Source organism: Synchiropus splendidus, chromosome 8, assembly GCF_027744825.2.
Source record: "Synchiropus splendidus isolate RoL2022-P1 chromosome 8, RoL_Sspl_1.0, whole genome shotgun sequence".
NCBI classification, from domain to species: domain Eukaryota; kingdom Metazoa; phylum Chordata; class Actinopteri; order Syngnathiformes; family Callionymidae; genus Synchiropus; species Synchiropus splendidus.
This window is the reverse complement of record NC_071341.1, coordinates 18,011,048-18,033,177: the sequence shown is the minus strand read 5'-3', so window position 1 is coordinate 18,033,177 and position 22,130 is coordinate 18,011,048. Positions and strand designations below refer to the sequence as shown.

Here is a 22,130-nt window from a genome sequence, read left to right as displayed (position 1 = left end):
CTTTATTTCTGCCTCTTACAGGTCCCTGAAAAATAGGGCGGCACTTATGTAAGAAAGGAGGATGAGGGGCTGCAAGCAAAAAGATGAGATGAAATTTCTGGAAAGAAAACAAGCAAACAGGGAGGGAACGTGTGTTGGGGGGGGGTAACAAACCTGGCATTCAAGTTGCTCACCGGGTGGGTAAATTATTCATACCTCAGTTAAAAATAGCAATGGCAGGTATCCTCCTCAAAGACATCTCCCCTGCTGCGAGGGACGTTTGCCTTAAATCTATTGCCTCATCGACTAATTGAAGCAAAATGTCATGCAGAGCCAAGGAATGTGTTTCACCCGACTGAATGAAGATGTTGACAAAGGTTTGAGAGGTCATGCCAGGACAATAGCCACCCAACACTGATGTTATCAGTTATCGGCTCCAAATGTGACTCCCAGTTGGTGCAGTTAGTCCCAACTGCTGGGGTTACAGGCCAGAGCAGTCAATGGCTGATATGATGTAATGATCACTGCCTGCTTTGCCGACTAGGATGAATATGAATGGGTCATATGTGCTACTGAAAAACAGTCATTCAGTGGGCTACTGACACCCGCATGAGACCTGTCAGCTGACACGGGCTGAACACGAGAGGATAGAAGTCATCCTGGGAAGAGTGAAGGAGCAAGACAGTGAAGCCTCAATAAAACTGGCCGAGGATGGAGTCAGTGTCCAGGTAGTGACCAGGAAGACTGAGAAAGATTCAGAAGTTGAGATAGAAGTGAGGAATGGAAAGCGAGCTGGCTATGTTGCCAAGACGATCGTTCATGAGAATAAAGTTGTGGGAGGGTTGTGGATGCTGGATTGTTAACCAATCATTGGTTAAATGGAGTGGAGAGCTGGGTCAGCAGGACCTCTCTCCAGGACCCAGAGACGTGCAGGTGGGATCAGAGCCGACCCTTCTCATCCTGGTCATGGACTGTTTGTCCCTCTTCCCTCTGGCAGGAGGCTACGGTTGATCCAGAACCTCCCGTCACAAGAACAGCTTCTTCCCCTCGGCCGTCAGATTGATGAATTTCAGTACCAGTTGTTTCACTGTATTTTTATTTTATTTTATTTTGCTTTTGTTCATGACAGTATGTAATTCCAAAGCACTTTCCTAGTTGGTGGGATCCCCACTGACCATGTTGATAAAGCTGATTCTGATTCTGTGTAAATGAATAAACATTTACACAGAATAAACATTCACAGAATAAATGATGGAGAGATATTTTAATGATGATTATTATGACTCAGTTTCACAGTCCAAATTTTAGTGTACAATTGCAGGATCGAACTGGATAGCAGTTATCAGCAGTAAGAGAGTTCACTTCCTGCACTCAAGCACCCTCCCACTTTGGGTTCATAAACCAATGAAAACTCTTGCAGCAGTTAATATTTCCAAGTGGCTCAGTCCTGGCTGCTTCTGTTCACACCGTCTGGACCTCCGGGGAAATGACAGTGTGTCATTTCCTCTGGCTGCTGATGCTGGGAAATATGTAATGGTCACTCTTATTTCATCACAGGAAATGTGGGTCAAATGTTGGGAATATTTGAATTGTGAAGTCACTCACCTCAACATTGTTCTTATCTGACTAAACAGTGAGTTACTTTCCACTTCTGATCTCATCCTCATTCCCTCTCGCCCTCTACCACTTGATCCTCCCTCTCTCTGGCACGCTGCCTCGGTGACTGGCAGCGATCCTTGTGAAAGTAGGCTAGGATTGACGCGCTGCATGTGTCTGACTCACTGAGTGCCCAACACTGAAAACCCACTGATTCCATTTCACTCTTGGAGTCCGACTCCCATGCAGTGCATGATACAATAGATCCATCCAGTCGCCTCTCCTCACCTCACTGCTGACGTTTGTGGGTTTACTTTTAGAAGGATCGGCACAACAACTGGTCTGACTCTGTGAGCCATCATAGCCTGGAGGATTTAGCATGGATGGAACATTTACGTAAACATTTGACATAGAAATATCACAAAGGAAAATTGTTATGATTTTTTTTTATAACTAAGACATGTTGACTTTTCTGCCTGTGCGCGTTATAGATTTGAGCAGAAGAATTACACAATGTCAACACTGCTGTGCATCACAAACATAGTGAAACGCAGCCAAAAAGCATTTACCCTCAAACAGATCCAGAGAGGTCGTGGGAATTTTCCATTGTAGCCATGATAGGATTGTGTGTGATCTTCTCGCATGGATTTAGACCCGTCGGAGGCGTTGCCAGTGTATCCAGTCCCTGTGTAAGCAAAGCAAGCAGAAGCCTAAGTTACACAAGCTTCAACAAGTTACACAAGCTTTGCACTTCTTAGAATGATGCTCCCCGAGCAAGACAGTTTGAGGAGCTGGAGAGAAATTTCATTGCCATTGGTGAGGCACAAATAATGCCCTGCCAGAAATGACAACAACAATAATAATAATAAAAGTGACATTTCGTAATTTTTGTACTGTACGTTATTATTTATCATCACATACCATTATTCTTTACTGTTTGGTGGCACCTTCAGAAAATATATTTACCACTGTACACTAGAAACAGAAATCTTTGCCTTACCAGCATGCGTTTGATGAACTTGCCAAGATTTCCACTGCAGTCCTCAGATTTATGCGTTTGTGATAATATCCTTGCTCGAGACAATGACTTCACAACCTGGTAAAACATCTTCATACAGGGATTCCTGCTGAGTTCCCATTTGATTTCATCACCAAGTCATTTCAATCATTTTTTAAGATAATTTTTCGACGATCAAATTAACTTTGTTTCAAAATCTGGTTTGAGATTTTTTTTTAAAGATTATCCGGAACTGAGGCTGTACAAGCTCAGGACAACCACTGTGCTTGTATTTCATAAACACGAAAAGGCATTCAACAATGTTTTTATGAAGTTGCTAATGTGTGTGCACCGTGGATGGATGTGGCTATGGATGGATGGATGGGGATAGATGATGGTTACATGGAAAAAGTCAGGCTGTGCACAGACAGTTTCAATACAAATTCTCAAAACTAGTTCACAGCACAGAATGTGTTGCACCAGCTGCCTCATTCAGCCTAGACGTGTAATAATCGTCCTCCACTCATTTAGTCAAAGCCAGACAAAGTGAGCAGCGATGTGGACTATCTAATTAAACTGGTTTGTGTTGTCGAGAATGACGTTTAACCACGTAGAGAGATTTTAAACTTCCTCATGTTGACCTAGATTTAGTAGACAAGGAAATGGTGCATGGACATTAGATGAGTTACACTTCATTTCATCTTCATTTTGAAGCTCCAGCTGTCTGTATGAGACTTTTCTTTGGCAAAGTAGATTTACTGCATTAAGGGAGACAAGATGTGCAATAAGACCCTTAAAAGAGCAGAGGAAAGCCTCCCATTAAAGGCTGGAAGAAGGTTGTGGGATAGCCTGTCTGAAATCAAGCATTGCTTTTTTTCATAAACAGTCTACATAGCAACGTTGAAACTTTCTCTGCCGTCTGAAGACAGCAGACAAAGCATGAGAAAAACTCCTGGCCGATCGGATTTCTCCCAGTGAGGCGGGGAAAGTCTGTTGAAAGTTATGTAACGCTGGGGCTTGCATCTCAGCATGGGTGTAGACAAGAGTTCCAAATGGGACGGGCCCAAGAACTCGCCGTTGCTTGGTAACAATATTATGGGGAAGGACAGAGCAAACATGGCCAACCTCCCAGAAGGAAACAGGGGCAGGCCTCATGAGCAGGCTGCAAGTTACAGACTTCCCGAAAATATGCTAAGAGACAGAGGCAAGCAAAACAAAGCACAGCAGAGGAATTAGACAACACAACCTGTTTATACAAGGCACGACTGGGGCATATTGACTTCACCTTGTAAACAAGCCATATCACTCCCATAGTAGCCATAGTAGCTTATATAAGGCAAATGTTTGACCCAGCTCCTGTTACGATAGCTAAAGTAATTTATGTCAAATGACTTACTGACCGTTTGAAAACCTGTTAGCAAGGCTAGCAAGAGCTGTAGGCCTTCTGCTGAATGTAAAGACAGGCTCATTTCAAAACCTCAAGTCTTCACTGACTTTATTTGGGCTCACACTTCACGATGCTTTATCTATTGTAAACAAATAAGAGCTAATGTAAAACAGGTGTACAGATTATTTATTTTTAAATTGATGTTTTTTATTTAATAAAAATTACATCAGCAAACAAAAATGAACTTATTCAGTATCATTTAACACCCTCATTTGTCAACCTTCATTTCAATCTATTTGTTGAATAAATGTCCTCTATATATTTGCTTAATGGTTTTCAGCAACGCATTTGAAATTATTTCTGAATACGGCTTTCATTGCCCTTTTAATGGTGAGGAAAATATGAACTCAAAATAACAACTGGACACCAACATATAGTTAAAACAGAAAATAATGAACTATGGTATTACTTCACTCATTCACATACAAAACTACAACAATAAACAGCAAAATGCATGTGGCGTGGAGGCATGTAATGGACTGGTCACCAGCCACTGTATCCCTTAAAAATTATGTCAAGAAAATTCAAAAACTATCAGAACCACCAGTGGACATAAAGGCAATTAAAGCATCTTTGTTGTTGTTGATCTTTAGAGATTCTAAACCTTTTCTGCATTTTTAATATTCGAATCTATTCACCTGTAGACAGGCCCGTCTGTTTTGCACAACTGGGTCATATTTTCATCATCCAGACTTCGGTTTCCTTTTTTTTACGCGTCTTGATTGACTAACAAAGTCGCCTGCTTGACCAAACAATGGCGGGCTGAATGAAAGGCGGCTGCTGAACTTCCGGGAGAATCCTCGCAGACAAAAACAAACGTCTTCACGTTAAAAGGCGTTCGACATTCTTCCCTGGCAGCTAAAAAATCAAGGGTGGAATTGTGTCAACTGAAATAAGATCCCATCCATCCGAATCCGTACTGTATTCTTCTCCTGCCATGTCGTTTTTTTACAGGATCTGGTTGCTAAGCGACAAAACAAAAAGTCACATTTATACGCGCTTACGTCAGAGGCGACGGCGTTACCATCGCGACGGAACGCTACACACACACACACGCATTTATATACACGGCACATGGCGTTAAACGTTTGCTATAGACTTATTGTTTTGTTTGAGCCAAACATCCCTGTTTGGTGAAGTGCCCGTGCGGTTGTTTGACGCGACAGTTGAATGTTTCTTCTGAGCAAATCCTTGCACACACGCCTCCTGTTGCTCAGCTAGCTAATGCTAACACTAGCTCCCGAGCTCTGCTTCCTGGTTCCCCCGGCGCTGTCTCTGATACGTGACCTTGGGTCGCACTTTCGCTCGTGGTGCAATTACTAAACAACAGCTCATTTGCGCATTTTTGGAGAATCTACGCCAGGGTTTAGTCATCCCGGTCAAGCTCCGCTAACGGCAGCCCGGTTGGGACACGGCGTCCTCCGTGAGTCCTCGTCTCTGACGTGATATGGCTCTGACTAATGAGTCGTTCTACCCATCTCATCCACTGTGTTGACGCCTTTAACGCGGATCGCCCGTGGACGCGTCCGCGGCAGCCGGAGTCCCCTCCTCCACCTCCTCCTCCTCCTCTCACCCTCACAGATCAGGCTTGACATCACAGTCTTATCGCTCCTGCTGGAGCCGCCACGTTTGACCCAACTCCCACCTGCCACATTCCCGTCCCTGGTGTCAATGAATCACGGGGAGAGATTCTGGTCGCCGCGTGTCGGTAACGACAGCCACTCACTTCCGTCACTTGCTGCCCACTCTTGGGCTCGGGATGCGCTCGATCTGGGACCACTTGTAGTGCACTCACACCATCCACCTGTTTTCAGATGCCACGGAGCGTCTCTACACAAGTCCAGAGAGGACTTTTCCCCACTTTGGGCGGGTCCCATGAAACTACTGTTTAGGATTATCCTGATGAGATAATCGATTCCCGCGCCATTTGAAGTGATAATTGAAGAATAAACATGCTCAAATGTTTATGGATCAAAGTAGATATATCGCTAAAACCATTGTTTATTTCACCTGTTCTGAGTACATACAAATACAGTGTATTGCTGGTGTGTTTATCACAATACAGTAAAATTTACTAAACTAGCTATTTACAATTTCTCCTTCAAATGTCGCTGGTGTTATTCATTTTACCCACGTTTTATTTTTAAAACCACGTTACTTTTTAAGTTGACCACAAACGTTTTCACTTAACCTATATCCTCTTTTTGTGACGTAGTAGAGACTCCAAAATTGTTCCACTCGGAGTGAAACAAAGTCAAAGTTCCGTTTTTTTTTTTATCGCATCCAAGTTTCCTCAAGCGTTCCGTTTCAGACATTATTGAATAATGGGGGGCTATTTTCTGTGGCAGTCTGTATATTTATAAGTTATATATATTTGAAAGTCGCTATTATTACACGGCAGCTTGTGTATTTCAGAGGGAATCCCTTCACGTCACCAAGGATACCAAACACAACAGCACAAATATGGGCATGTACGTCAGCGGAACTCCGAGGCGGAGCCTGAGATGCCTCAGTTGTACTAGAGAGGATGGCTTCATTCATAAGAGCAAATCTGCCACTTTACACCGTAAAACCTACAACCCCCGGCGAATTCTATGGATCTGTATTTGAACATCTGACAGAGGCAGAGCGATGCGAGGATTTTACCCACAATAACAGGAGTGTAGGACGCTTGTACCTCGGGAACAAACGGAGCCGGATTAAAGCTTCTTCATGCAACTTTTTTGGAAAGAAATCAAGAGCAACTCGTCGGGAAATAAACAGTGTATAATCGGTAAGTCTTTCATATGACTAAACTCACTGCTGTCATGTTTTAAAAGTAGTCGAACACATGTCCGCGTAGTGTAATGTGTAGTTTTTATGTCAGCGACATTGTTGAACACAGTTTTCATGCCGGGCTCCAGGTGACCTCCAGCTCTCTGCGGGTGCCCTGCTTCCTCTCAGTCCCCCCGGGGAGATGTACCAAGGGTTCCCCGGCGACCCAGACAGCGGATCCCGTGGAAGCTCGTCTCCGTCCATAGAGTCGCAGTACCTTTCCTCCGTGGACTCTTTCGGGAGCCCGCCAACCACCAGCGCTCCGCAGGTACTCCCATATTCACGCGGGGATTATGCTTTTAATTCAGCTTCGAGCGCGGTGAATCGCGTGAGGTCTGGCCGGCTACCGGCTCTCGTACTTCCACAACGTGCCCGCTCCGCTGCGGTGACACAGCGCGGGATCTCTCTCACGTCAGCGCATACGCCCCGCCCATCGCTCCTACACACAAACACACAAGCTCTCACACTGGCTGTGACGTAGGCCGTTGTTCTATTTTCGAGAGTTCCTTTGCGTTGCCAAGGGGAACACCGGGGGTGTGACACCGGGGGAGGAGGAGGAAGGAGCGACGCCACAATCGTGAAGCTGATTGGTCGAGCGGCAAAGAACATAAAACGATGAACGTTTTCATTTTACAATACGGCCTTTTATAGAATCATACATTTTGCTTGCATTATTGTTTTTTATTATCTTCAATTATTATTTTTTAATCAATACATTGTGCTTCTATTATGATCAAACATATTACCTGTGAGCTGTGTGGACTGTGTCACAGTGACCAGATATTACCAATATGATATAAGCTGAATTAATAGATTCAATACGATGGAATAGCAAGTTCAAACAGAGAAGTACAGTACTAAGAATACAGGAATGACTATAGATGTTTATTTCAATCTCCACTAATCCATATACATCAGTTATATTTGACATTTACGTGAGGGAAGAGAAAGCAGATTTTCGATTAATCATCCAAGGATATTTCCAGCAATAGTAATAATAATGGTGAAAATACTTAACGGAGGTTTAACAAAAGTAATTACGAATTTAAGCTAACTTTTTTTTACCACATGAAAATATTAAAAGTAATAAGCACATATTGTGTATATTTTCATTCCATGACTGAGAATATATTAATGGAAAACCAAATACTTAAAAGTCTCTGTGTGTGTGTGAGAGAGAGAGAGAGAGAGAGCGAGACAAAGAGAGAGAGAGAAAGAAAGCATTTTCTCCATTCAAACGATATGCATCTATGTAAATAAATGTAAGGTAAATCATAAAATTTGAAGAGTTATGTACTGTGTATTCAATACCATTACTGTGTGTGCGTTACTTACCTGTTCTGTCATTTGTATATATATATATATATATATATATATATATATATATATATATATATATATATATATATATATATATATATATATATATATATATATATATATATATATATATATGTTATAAGTAAGTTGAATTATATAAGTTATAATTATTTTTTTTTTAGCGTTGAACACGCATTGCTTTCAATGCAAAAGACTTCCATAGTTATTCTGCATCTTTGGTTCATAAAAGTACCACTCTATTTAATGGCATCACCATTTAATATGTGTGTAGAGAAGGGTGGTGAGATGACACGCATTCGCTGTGCATGATGAGCAAACATCATTGAGGACAACACACATGAAGCAGCTAGCTGCATGTGTCCAGACTTTAAATAAATCCATTTGTTTGGCTGAGAAAACATGGTCAACTTTTAATTTTGCACAACCTTTGGACTGTTTTAGGAGTGTGGGTCAACCGGAGCTGGCTTGAGCATTGTGAGCAGCGGGCCTGGGACCAGTCTTGGAGCGGATATGCCTGGATCATTTGTGCCGACGGTCACCGCCATCACCAGCAGCCAGGACCTGCAGTGGATGGTTCAGCCCACGCTCGTCTCCTCGCAGGCCTCTGGACAGAGCTGCTCGACGGGAACTACAACCATGACTCAGCCTTCCTCTTTGGTTGACCCTTACGACATGCCAAGCACCAGTTACTCTATAGGCTCTGGCTTGACTCCCCCAACAGATGACACTCCGGGCCCGGCGCCAGGCCCCGTTCGCCAGTCCAGAACCCGTAGCCGCCGTACTCGAGACGAGTCTGTGAGTGAAGATGGAGATGTTGGTGTGTTAGTAAGTGTGTGTGCTTGAGCGGAATGAGTGGAAACCCTCCCACCCTCATGATGTAGTTATGTCACTCAGATCACATCCACATTTGAATTATCAATATCAACATGGCTAACCATTACGCCAAATCATCTTAAATAAATTTATTACCATTTCACTATATAGGTGACATTATAATAGTTCAGTGTGATGCCAATATATTCTAATACATCATTGGGATCTTTCTGAGTAAAACACTAGTATCATAGTTATGACTTCAAGAGGCAATAATCTGAGCGATGCATCACACAGGCTGGCTACATGGCATGCACCATCCCCTTCCCCCTCCCCGGCTGTGTGACTATATATTTCCAAATATTGAGACAAGCCCTCTCACCTGTTCAATCTTCCTCCTGCTCCTTTTCCCAGCTGACACCAGAGGAGGAAGAGAAGAGGCGCGTTCGCAGAGAGCGGAACAAACTGGCTGCGGCCAAGTGCAGGAACCGCAGACGTGAACTCACCGACAGACTGCAGTCGGTAGGCTTTGACGCTGCCTGCCAATAATAGCATGCTTTCACCTCGTGTGTCAAACGTCTGTTAAACAGTGGGCTCTAATGATAGTGTTGAAGAGGAGACGATGATAATGGTAGAGCCCACGATAATTGCATTAATATTAGCGGTCCTACACCTCTGACACGTTATGGAGTAAAAACAAATAAAAAATTAGGGGAGGGATTCGATAAAAAACAAAATCTAATTAATTAGAGAATTTGTGCTTAATTAATCTGAATGAATCGCAGTTTAATGGTATAAGAATATTTGCCACAAGAAGGCACATTTTTCCAATTTGAATGAATTTGGTATATTACTGAATCAAATGATGGACCCATACATACATTTAACAAAATATTGTTTCTTTTGCATCCATTTGACAATATCACAATAAATCACGATGGTGGCTATATTCAAGTTTTTATATCACCTTATTTAAACTAAAGCTCTTTTCATGTCTTGAAAATATTTGTATCATATCAATATCTATTTTATAAGAATATAAGAATATAAGAAGTCTATTCAGAGTAGTGGAAACCCTTGCCATTGTGTAGTGGAAAAACATCCCTGAACAAAAGCAAACAGATGCTTTTGTTTGCTTTTGTTCAGGGATTCCTCCATGTTTGTTGTTGTTGTTATCATCCTAGCTGCCACGTGTCTTGTGCATCAGTGTGATCAGTGGACCACGAAGTCCTGCACTTACAAATGTTCAATCTTGTCTGGAGAGCAAACTGTTTAAATTAAATTAAATTAAATTAAATTAAATTAAATTAAATTAAATTAAATTAAATTAAATTAAATTAAATTAATAACGCGTTTTTGGTGTAATTAATTAGGGGTGCAAGATGTTCCTGAGGCAGATTGTAGTTGATCTCCTGAACCTCCCACTGTCTCCTCCAAACTAAACCTTCTAAACAGGCTGCTTTTCATACCCACAGAAACGATCTGCCTCTGCTAACACCTCCACTTTCTACCTCTCCTTGTTGATGTTCTCTCTGCCCCACCTCACCTTCCCCCTCTGCTAACAGGAGACTGACATCCTGGAGGAAGAGAAGGCTGAGCTGGAGGCTGAGATCTCAGAGCTGCAAAAGGAGAAGGAGCGTCTGGAGTTTGTCCTGGTGGCCCATCAACCCAACTGTAAAATCCAGTACCAGGAGCAGCCACAGCAAAGCACGTCAAGCTTACAGCCGTCTGTCTCAATCGTGGGCTTGTCTATGAAGGAGGACCCTTTTTATCTTCCTCCCGCCTACTCAGCCCATCCATCCTCCTCGCAGTCGCAACTTCCGCTTCAGCAGCAGCCGCAGCAGCAGCCGCCGCAGCAGCAACAACAAGTCCGAGCTCCGCAGCCAGGATTAATGCAGGAGGTAGAGTTTTCTAGTTCTTTCTTTTGCCCTGGTCAGCTGGCACCTGGCGGGCCGTGCATCGTGGCCAGCAACACTGGTGGTGATGGTGGTGGTAACCATGACGATGCAGCCATTGGCAGCCACAACACCTCATACACATCTTCATTTGTGTTCACCTACCCAGAGGGAGCCTGCGGGGTCAGTGCCAACCAGCGGAACAGCAGTAGCGAGCAGTCATCTGATTCCCTGAACTCGCCTTCTCTGCTGGCGCTTTGACTGACTGATAAACACTAATCTGCACGCACACACCTTGAGTCGGCCCGAGTAGAAGGCCGGCCTGCACAGCATAAGAACTCTAGTATGAAATATTGGAGTTTGCCTGTTCCTTAAAGTCATTCCAATAAAGAGCCATACGAACCAATAGCTGCACAATTGAGAACGATAGAAACATTTCGTTGCTTGATTCCAACTGGACAACAAAAGTGACTCAAAGAGTTTTTGTTGAGTTCAGTCTCTTAACTATAATTGGAAACGCGCCAGAGCCCCACCTTGTTCCCTCTGTTGTCCGTCTCTTCTTCGGCGTCCTCATTCTTCTCGTCCATCCTTCTACTTTGTATTGCTAAATGTGTTGTGCAAATCTGAAACAGGGGCTGAGGACCCTCTGTTGAGCTTCTTATCTTGTGAGCGACAGCAGCATCACCGCTAACCCCTCATTCACTCGACCTCCTGCTGCTTCTTCATTTGCTGCTTGGACTTGGCAGGTTGGGGATCTGAATATCACATCCTTCTTAAATCTTTATTTGTTGTTTAACTCCTCTTCCATCCTGCCATCTCCTCTTCTGTCTCTGTGTTTCTCTTTCTAAAGTCTCCAACCCCCGAGAGTCCGAAGACCCCCTCCAGCCCTTGGGACCTAGAGTGATTGTCAGCTTAACTAAAAAAAAAACAAAAAAAAACCTTTAGCACCCGCTCACGCAGGAATAAAGAGGCACCGCCGTTACAGAAGAACTTGAGTGCTCATAAAGGATGCACACTGCACATGGATGTCTTCTGCTGAGCCATTTTTGATGTTGAAGACTGAGCTCATGTACTTGGGGAGCGCAAGAGTTGCTAGTGCAAGAAGGTTGACCTGATGTTAAAGGTGCTCGCTATTCATATTGGAACCAAATGGACGAAAATGAAGCCAAATTCTTTTTGCCTAAGCTAGACAGATAATCCTGCTCTTGCCAACCGTGGAGGTGCGGCCTGTATCTCACAGCGTCTCCATCCTGAGCGACATATCGACATTACTGAACTGACGATACTTTAATGCACCAGCTCTGTGTTCTTTCCGCTCGCCTGTTCAGGTGCGACCCGATGCCTTTATTCTTGAAGTTTGTAGACAACCTCTCAACGTTGGGCCCAGTCGTGTCTGCACTTTCTTCTGAGCGGTGTTTACTATCATCCGCTCCCAGAGGATCCTGGCCCGTTTATTTCTTTCTTTAGTGAGGTTGCAGCACAAAACCAGACCCGGGGAACACATCGTGAGCTAACGTCGTTTTGTGTTGGTGTCTTTTCTTGCCTGTGAACTTGTTTTACCTGTATGTTTCAGTGAGAATTTAAATGTGTGTTTTTGGCATTGACTTCTCCCTTCACTCTTGTTTCTTTCCAAAGATGTTTACGCTTAATGTTACTACGATTGTTGGAAATATTGCTTTTCTTGTTCTTTCATTTGGCAACTTTGGAGGCATGTTGTGCACTACAGGGGTGTTTCTGTGTCGAAAAAAAAGTCTTTATGCATATACATATATACAGGTATCATGTATATATCAGTGTATGTTCCATGATTGTAAAGTATGAATGTCAAATTTAAGTGGGATATTTTTGTCAATGAAGAACAATGTACGGTGTTGCTGAGGTTTAGTTTTAAAATATAATATTTTTCTAACGGAACAAAAAAAAATCATTTATCCTGAAGATGAAGCACGATGTCACTGCCTCTATCAGTGTGTATTTATGTTTTATAAACAGTATAAATCACTATACAAGTATATGTATGTTTATAACTTTGGTATAAGAAGGCTGTGGTATTGTTCTCTGTGAGGTCTGTCCCTAAGCTGCTGACGCTATCAACTGCAAATAAGGATAAAAAAGATGTTACACATATGGAGATGCAACATTTTGACTAAACTGTTTTACTGAAGGGTTTGTGTTTAATGTTTAGTCTCGCCGCCATCACTCACTCGCGCCACATCACATTCTGAATGTGCCCATTCCTGATTGTATTTGAAACATTTACTTTCCAAAAATAAACTATTTGAATCATGCAAAGACGAAACGTGCTTTTCTGTTGGTGCTCAGAAGAGGGGCAGACCTCCTGTTTTATTGTAAACGTTGAATAAGATCTCTTGCTTGTTCTGATGTTGGAGATGCCTTTTCCTAACCTTTAATGCAAATGTGATGAGAATATGTTCTGTTGTGAGAAAAAAAAACATGTAACATATTCAACGGTTCTCATGTACAGAAGGTTATATTTTGCGGTGCTACGTGTAGTTTACAACAATAACAATTCCTCTCGTTGACGCTTGGAGGCTGCTGTCAAGACTCATCAGCACACTGTTTCTGATTCTTCACCTGAATGTGTTCGACGATAACACAGTGAATTTACCGTTTTGAACTGCCTGCAGGGCTTCTGTACTGTAACTGCACCTGTTACCATGTATTTCATCCTACATTATTGCCTTAGATTTAGATGTACTTCGCTGAAATTATCCTTTGATTCAGTGATATTTCTATTGCGTACGGTTTGAAAACAGAAGGACAATGAGATCTATTTTATGGGAACTGCCGACACACACATGTACTGTATAAAAGATGGGACACTGATTTTTTTTCTCCTATTTTTCTATGATGACGAGAACGTTGCAATGCATTTCTATTTTTTCACCAGTCCCGTACAATTACTCAGACTCGTCTTTCTCCTGGTTTTCTGATGCATAAACCTGATGTAGCAAAGCCTGCAGTGCTGAGACTCAGTGCTACACGATGTGGGGTTGTGACTATACATCGCTTTATCGGTCCATCTTATCCTCACTGACAACAGTTTTAAGAAAACGACAGGAAGGATTTGTGGCAACTGCTCTAAAGAATTATATATATTTTTGATGGTGTGCTGTTAAAGAAGTTTGCATTCCTTTCATCAATGTTCCATGTTATTGTGAAATCTGAAACTTTGTGAATTAAATATCATTTCCACAAAAGACTAAATGAATACTGTTGAAAATGAACCTGATAAGGTTTTAAAACTTGTCATTTCCAACTTATGTGTTATAATGTGCACTTGTTGTTTTTTTTACTTGTTTGATCAAACGCCATTGAAGTGTGAGAGTTCTCATCCTGTTTTCTATTTTCATCTCCACTTTCCAAATACAATAACATGTCCATTCATGTCTTCTGTTCCTAAACTACAAATATCCTCTGTTGTTATTTCTAATTTGTGAAGAAGCAACATAAATAAACACAATATTAAAGGTATTCTACTTTAAATTTATGAGTAACGTGGTCCCTGTCTGATCCCCCGACCCTTTTTTGCATTTTGAATGTACATTAATTCTATAACTTATTCACATACGTCAAATCAGTAGGTTTTTTAATTATAGTATCCGACTGACGAGTTCGTCAGCAAAATACATACTCTTCATCTGGTCTCTGACGCCCTCTACTGTCTAGAAAGCAAATCTGTTGCGCGATCAGGCAGTGGTGGAACACAAGAATGTCTAGGTAAAAACGAAAATTAGAAATATGAGGGGAAAGTATGAAGAATACAAACAATTGGACACTGAATAGGTGACTACAGAAACCACAAAAGGAATGTTAGTAAAACTGCCACAACTATTACTGCCACTACTATTCAAATTAATCTGACTATTTTAATGCTTATCGTAGATTATTATATATAACGTGCGATTTGAGGGACGTTAGTGGCGGACTGAAGTGTAAAAATGTTTTCAGAATCACCACTCCCTTCCTGTAGGTGGCAGTGGCATATCATTCGGCTGTTAATCCAGCAGCCAAAGCGTCGAAATGTGGCTGATGACGTCACATTTCATTCATGTGAACATGGCGTCTGTGACAACAGGTGAGAACACAAAGGCCCGGTTGGCTGAGATTTTTGCAGATGTTTTGATTCTTAGTTTGTGTTCACGGTTTAAATGTTGCGCTTGGCGGACCGATAACGTTTTCCATTCATTGCTTAGACTTAAACCCTCGTCGCGGATGTGGTACATGAATGGCCAACACAATGCTAGTGCAAATGCTAACCCTTTAGCGATATTTAGTTAAATCAGTGCAATGCTACCAGGACGTTAAGTGTGAAACTCGGAATATCCTTTATTAGTGTTTGTTGGTTTATGTTGTCGCTTCCGCTTAAGTAACGCTTGCTTTTCCAGCACAATATCCATGTGTATGTGGCGTGTCGCCAGTATGAATGGGTCACATCCCGTCTGTGGGTTTTGAGTTCGCCAGTTTCAACAAATACTCCCTATAAGTTATGAATCGCGTATGTTGAAGTGATCTCCGGTGGGTTCGCCGAATCTTTTTGTGCACTCGACAGCCCCCACCATGTTCCCGTCCTCAATGTTGTTTAAAAATAGCCTCCAGCTGTTCCTAGTCAGCTGGTGAGAAACGTTGTTGTCGCTTAACTTTACGTCACCGGATATGGATTCACACTCACACCTAAGTGTAATTTTTATTTGGTGCCCTTTCGCTTTATTCCTATGATTATTGTGTCTTATAACTCGTCAGTATCAAAAGCGTCTTTATGTCTTCTATAATTTATTCATAATTGCCAAACAGGCGTGTTCAGGGTTGAAATATGAGAGACATTAACTGGATTACTAAATGTGAATTCTCATGAGGAGAAATGTGTCGACAATGTACAGAAAACCGATTAGATATTATTTCTTGTAACCTCTGTCAATGAGTTAGTCCACCAGTTACTTGTGACGTGACCAGTTTTGATGACATTTTACAGTCTGAAATGTGAATTCTCTCGTGCCAGGCAACCTCCGTAGTAGGTCTGCAGCTGTCACATGAAATATATAGAGTAGGAATGCTCCAATCAGGATTTTTGCTGTCGATCTCCAATCCCGATCACATGGATTGATAGTGAATCTCATCCAAATGATGAGACCTTCTGTGTCCGTGATGTGAAAAAATAAACTTTAAATCATTTTAATTTAGACACGTTTTAAATACCTCTTCAAGGTGGCAGAAAATAGAAAAACCTTGCAGCACGGATCCACTGCATTTATGAAAGTTTCCACTCCGGATGTTTTCAAAAGTTTCAGATTTTGGTGGCTAAGGAACGCTGCACCTGCATCGGTCGTTTTCATTTCCGTCTTTATGCAAACGACACCTCGCTGGTCATCTAAGCTCGGTGAAATTAATCATTATTTCTTATCATTCCAAATGTCACGCTTGGACTGGCAGATGTTGCTAAGCGTCAGCTGCGCTAACAGTCTGCTGCTGAGGAACCAGCAGTTTCACTTTCACGAGCCCGGAAAACTCTCTGTGCTCCATCAAGTGCTGGTGCTTTAAATGGTGTATTTAATTTGAAGGCGCTTCCCTGCATTTACCTGTGCATGTGCAGGATGCAAACTTTACATGACAGATTGAAAGACCCAACACACCAGACATGCTCCTGCTGAGTGAGTAGGGAGGAGCGGACACATCACAACCAGCGGGAATTCATCGGAGCACAGACTGTCACACGTGATCAGTTGTTGGCATCCCCAGTAAAGAGTCTTTGGAAATGGCTTTTGTTTTTATTTTATTCATAGTAAAATGTATTTTGATTGTCCTTTCTTTTAGCCACGTCAGAGTGGATCCAGTTTTTTATGGATGCAGGCATCCCAGCTGGCCTCGCTGTGACATATGCAGTCTCCTTTGTGGACAACAGGTAAATTAAATTCACATTCCGACATGAGGCATTGTTGTAGTTTTAGACTGGCTGCTATCATTTGATTTCCGGAATAGATTTTATAATAGCTTTTCAACAAAAACATGTGCCAGAAACTGCGCTTCTGCCTGCCCCATGTTGAGACAAGAGTTACACACACAAATACTGCCCACAACATTGAGATTGTGAAGCAAGATGTGGGAAGGGGCACATGCATCATCTGGAGGTGGCAGTGTTGTTTTCATTTGAAACGTTCCTCTGCTGATTTCAAGTCAAACAATGTAAAACGTATCTCTGTAGATCATTATAGTGGGGATAATCGATAGAGTATGGTTCTGGTCTCTTTTTTAAAAAAAGAAAAGGTGTCATGTGAAGGTTCTGTCTGTCCTGATCAGAATCTTCCATTCATCCGATTCCCTTTCTCTACAGAATTCAGAAGAACATGTTGATGGATCTCACCAAAGACATCATGATAGACCTTGGCATCACGGTCGTTGGTGACATCATCGCCATTCTTAAACATGCCAAACAAGTTCACCGGCAGGTAGCATCTTCTCACTCTGATTTGCAAGTGCCATCAGATTCTGTTGCAATAACATCCATTTCTGTCTAAGGATATGTGCAAAATGGCCACAGAAGCAATTTCCTCAGGTCAGACCAGTGTTCAAGCTGAGCTGCGACGAACCGCCAACACTCGTAAGTGCTTCGATCCAAAAATGTCATAAGTATTTGTAGTGACACCTGAAGAATCAGTGGTTCAGTTTGTGCCTAGTTTTAACTCACCTCTTTCCAGTAGTTCAAGTAGAGCTTTAAAATGCAACTAGTCTGAGCTTCCTGTGTCTGTCAGTACTGCAGTTCATATTTTTGCTGCCTCTGATGACAATGTCTCTGCAGGCAAGTGTGTTACTCGTAAGCCTTGATGCATTCTACATTGACACTTAAAAATGAGGGGTCATTAAAGTGTTTGAAAACCTTTCCCTGAAATTTTCCCTCACTTGTGGCACAAACTTACCCAAATGCCTCCTCAGCTGCCACTCGCATGATCGCCAACGCCTTGAGTCACGAGTCTCCCCCGCCCACTCCAGCCCGTCGCACCGACAACTGTCTCTCGGTCACTGTGTCCAACGTGCAGGCGAACAAGAGCAGTACAGCAGGTACATATCTCAGGAGCGTGGTTCTTTCTGCTCCAGCAGCAGGTTTGATCCGGACAGAACCATATTTCCGTGTCTCTCAGTTGTCAGTCAGCCAGCAGACGAGGGAAACGGGCTGCCAGCAGCAAAGAGCCGGCGTGTGACAGCAGAGATGGAAGGCAAGTACATCATCAACATGCCCAAAGGCACCACGGCACGCACACGCCGCATCCTTGCCCAGCAGGCCAAAAAAGGTAGGCCTGACCCGGTGGTCCGGCGCCTCGTCGGCAACTTGCCTGAATAATCGCTGACCCGACTAACCCATCGTAGGACTGAAGACTACCAACTAATCTAGACTTTCTTTGATCCTTTGTTGCTACTAATGCATCACTGTAGTACCTGTCTCTGCTTGGACCACTCCTCTCACACACAGCGTTTTTCAGAAGTGCCTAAAATTCTCTGCTTTTTCTAATCGGTTCAGATGTTTGGATTCATCACCAATCATGAAAAGTCGTCTTTTTTCCACAAAAGACCACTTTCCCAATCGAACCAGTCGACTCAGTCCTGTCACACACTAACCCCCTCTTGTTAGTGTTTTCAATTATGTGTTTAATCTATGCTCTTAATGTCAGAATAATCAATGATTATAACATAGAAATATCCAAAGAGGACAAACCTTCCACTCGTATCAGATCTTGCCGTGTCAAGGCCAGGTTTGGAATCATGTGGAGGAGAGACAGGGAACAAGTGAAGATTGTTAAAAAATGCAAGTCCCATGCAAAAGAAGGAGAGGAAGATGACAGTTAAGAATCAGAATCAAACTTCATCAGACTTGCAGTCGCAACAAGCACAAGATGAGGGAGCAAATATTGTTGAATCTATAGTGGGATATTTGACCAACACATCTAAACTGGTTCCACTGAGTCCAGCTCCCCTTCTACTCTCACTCTCCATCCTTCCATCGTCACTGTCTCTGTCCGGTCAGAGCTGCTCGCCCACCTCTGCTCCCCTAACTGGCTGATGCTTTATCCGCCTTTCTTCCACCCGACGCTTCAGTTTGTTCTTTTGTTCTCTGTCCCTTAAGTCTTGTGTTGGTGCTGGTGACCTTTGTTGTCATTTTGATGACTGAATTTCTTTTACTTCTCTTTCTAAACAGTCCTTCTACAACCTGTCTGCCTTCTCTGCTCTGAATGTGTGTTGTGCTCGTCTTGTGTGGAGACAGCAAAGATGTCATGTTGCTCCTCTTGTTTGTCCAACTGTACAGGACTGAAGCGGACCTCAGTGTTTTCAAGACTTGGTGCCGAGTCAAAGGCCGACACCACAACAAGCAATAACAAGGTGAAGTGTTGTGGCAGAGTAGTGATGGACTGGTGAGGCTTCATGAGCAGATCAGTGGTTCTGAAGCTTTTTGATCTCTGGCCCACCTTTCGCAGAACAAATGGACCTGGGGCCCATTCAATAGAACTGATTCATTACTCTTGATTTCATTTGTGATCAACAAACATATTTAATCTACTTGCACGTAAACAAATCAAAACCATGTGATCATTGCAAAGATATTTATTTGTCATTAAAAAGTCCAACCATCACATTTACTAAAGACAAAAAAATACCCTTGATTCATACTGTTGAGAAAATTGGAAAAACTGAATGAAATTCTGAATAAAATAAATATAATAAAACCATGTCTTAAAATAATAAAATAAAAATAATGTATTTTATTTAAACTCCAATGAATATATCAGTAAAGTGTAAATGAAAGTATCGCCTTAACAACAGTTTAGACTGTTGGCGGGGGGCAACATCACTTTCTTTATCATTTATTTTCTAGAACTTCTCCATACTTCGTAACTATCACAGATTTGCTGCTGTCAAGTCAATGCAGTGACACACTACTGCCACCATACGTTGAGGCTAATTAAAACTGAGCGTCTCACGGCCCAAAGGTGTAGAACAAAGAAACTTTTAGCGGCCCTGTAGGAGGCGCTCGCAGCCCAACCATGGGCCCCGGCCCTATGGTTAAGAATCGCTGCACTAGATGGCACTCAAAAATATTTGGATTTCAATGAAAGCTCACGTTATTTTTAACCCACCAGCACCATCTGGTGGGCTCTGAAAATGAGGACATGAAGCCACATCAGCCCATCACCAGTGATTTAGTCAGTTATTTTTATCCGACATTTGACAGTTGAGGGTTCATTTCTCGCTTGCATTTTGCAGCCGACTGGCGTGTTTAGTCGTCTGGACCAAGCTGGAGGCGTGGAAGCCAGTTCCGGAAATGGCAACGATGACAGCGATGGCGAAGGCTCTGTCCTCCAGTACGCTGGTGTCCTCAAAAAGGCGGCCAGTCAGAAGAAGGATCCACCCGCCAAACCAGCCCCCACCACGCTACGACGACTGGGGGGCAAATTCAAACTACCTCCTCCTGACACGCCCACCTCCTCCTGCTCAAACGGCCTGGCCCCGGCCAAAGTTAGCGTGCTTCAGAGACTGGGCAAGACCACCACGCAGCAGAGGACAGTGATGCCGCCTGCTGATACGCAGGTGAACCGAGTGACCAGCACCAGGCCCAAAGCCTTGGAGAAGCCCAACATAGCCAGCGCGAAAGTCAGCAGCAGCACAGGGGCAGCTGGAGGAGCTGGAGCAGCTGGAGCAGCTGGAGCAGCGCGCTCATGGGACAGTCCGGGAGCCCAGATGGACGTTCAGGCAGCAAGTGTTTTTAAAAGGCTCGGCAGCCGGAAAACCTAACACAGACTTGGTTTTAATGTCACCTCTCCTCATTGCCATATGTTGCACCCCCCACCCATCCGTTTGTTGAAAACAAGGGGGTGCTTTGATTTTAAATTCTTAAATCATCTCTCCACAAATAGTTCTTTAAAAAAAAAACAGTATCCCAGTCAATTGAAACCTCACACTATTTTTAACTTTGGTAATCATGAATTTAAAGCATGAGCATGATGTTCGCGCTGCCAATATGGTGGCTCTTTTTCCCCGGAAAATCTTCTGCCTATAGCCATCTGCTCCACTATGAAGTTGCTGTGCTACAAGAGACATTTAAACTAATTTGTCACCATCGTATGACACACCGTTTACTTACCTCCAATGGCATAAGTAGGATTTCTGTAAAGTATCAATGTTGTGAACTGAAAACATAGGACCTCTTGAAACACATTTTCTACCACGCAACACTTTTTGTAACCAAGTTCAAACCTTGCATGATTAGAAGAGTTTCTTATTTTCAAATGCAATATTTGGTAGAATTATTTCACACGACTGCAAAAATATTTTTCTACCACTTTGCCATGTTATAAGACTTTCTGACTGAGGCTGCTGGACCCTTTTTTCCCCTGTTTAGTGACGTCATACCGCCGCAAATGTAAATATTAAAAGATGTGGAGAAGCTGTGAGCACATTCACCTCCCGTCGAAGGAACGACGGTGCCTGTTCGATAAGTGCTTGATAAGTTATTAAAAGAATGAAGGGTCCAACCATTTCTGCTGCTGTATGTTCCACATATTTGTCATGTGCAGTGTAACTCTGGAACAGACCAGTTTATACCATACGTCTTCAAGATGGAGCCTTTAGTTAGTTTCCCTCCTCATGACATCAGTGTGGCAGTGATATTAGAATTGACAAATGGGAAACGGGTTGTATTTTAAGCAAGTGGCACCGTAAAGTTGCATTTTTAAAACGGTAATTTTTTTGTATCCTGTAAGAGAGGAGGGATGAGTAGCGCAATACTACCGTTGTACGCCAGAGCTCGCTGTTCCCCGCTCCTTCCCGCGTATCCTATTGTCTCAAATAAAACCTGATCGGCTGAAGTCGTCGAGCTGCCGCCGACTGAGCTGCCGCTTGAAGACACTATGGGTTTGAAAGTGCGTCCACGGTTTATTTAAATCGCTGCCTTCGTCACCGCAGCCACCGTCCGTTTGTAGACAATAGGATGACGTCATGCCATATGACTCCAAATAAATCACCGATCGAACTACATTCAAAATCAATCTGATTTAATAATCGAGCGTCTGCCCGAAGCGGTGGTGATACCGTGGTTTATTTTCACGCCTCGTCATCGTTTGGTGGAGAAATCGTGAGGGTTTATAGACTGCAGCACCGCCTCACGACTCCTGTGTTGATTCCCACAATGCTTTGCGGCAGCGGAGTGTGGTGCTGATGCTGCGATCGGAGCAGACTGGTTCTG

The 22,130-nt window shown here is 43.0% G+C and overlaps 2 protein-coding genes across 7 annotated transcripts; both read left to right on the top strand.

Moving 5' to 3' along the window:
* Positions 1-5,861: 5,861 nt before the first annotated feature.
* On the top strand, positions 5,862-14,368 carry fosb (FBJ murine osteosarcoma viral oncogene homolog B). 4 transcript variants are annotated; one of them, XM_053873494.1, is made up of 6 exons: positions 5,865-6,792; positions 6,923-7,101; positions 8,616-8,999; positions 9,402-9,509; positions 10,553-10,888; positions 11,052-14,368. In XM_053873494.1, exons 1-6 carry the CDS (start codon positions 6,732-6,734, stop codon positions 11,115-11,117), a joined length of 1,134 nt encoding a protein of 377 aa, XP_053729469.1. In that variant the 5' UTR covers positions 5,865-6,731; the 3' UTR covers positions 11,118-14,368. The 4 variants fall into 4 exon arrangements, 3 of the variants coding, with proteins under 3 accessions (XP_053729468.1, XP_053729469.1, XP_053729467.1); XR_008415710.1 differs by having other exon boundaries at positions 5,866-6,792; positions 10,553-11,628; positions 11,733-14,368; XM_053873493.1 differs by having other exon boundaries at positions 5,862-6,792; positions 8,616-8,969; positions 10,553-14,368.
* Positions 14,369-14,952: 584 nt separating this feature from the next.
* On the top strand, positions 14,953-21,420 carry c8h19orf47 (chromosome 8 C19orf47 homolog). Of its 3 annotated transcripts, none has more exons than XM_053872915.1 (8): positions 14,953-14,981; positions 16,715-16,802; positions 17,232-17,346; positions 17,417-17,498; positions 17,888-17,956; positions 18,037-18,186; positions 19,197-19,270; positions 20,153-21,420. In XM_053872915.1, exons 1-8 carry the CDS (start codon positions 14,963-14,965, stop codon positions 20,678-20,680), a joined length of 1,125 nt encoding a protein of 374 aa, XP_053728890.1. In that variant the 5' UTR covers positions 14,953-14,962; the 3' UTR covers positions 20,681-21,420. The 3 variants fall into 3 exon arrangements, with proteins under 3 accessions (XP_053728890.1, XP_053728891.1, XP_053728889.1); XM_053872916.1 differs by having other exon boundaries at positions 17,831-17,956; positions 18,037-18,111; XM_053872914.1 differs by having other exon boundaries at positions 17,831-17,956.
* The last annotated feature ends 710 nt before the right edge of the window (positions 21,421-22,130 follow it).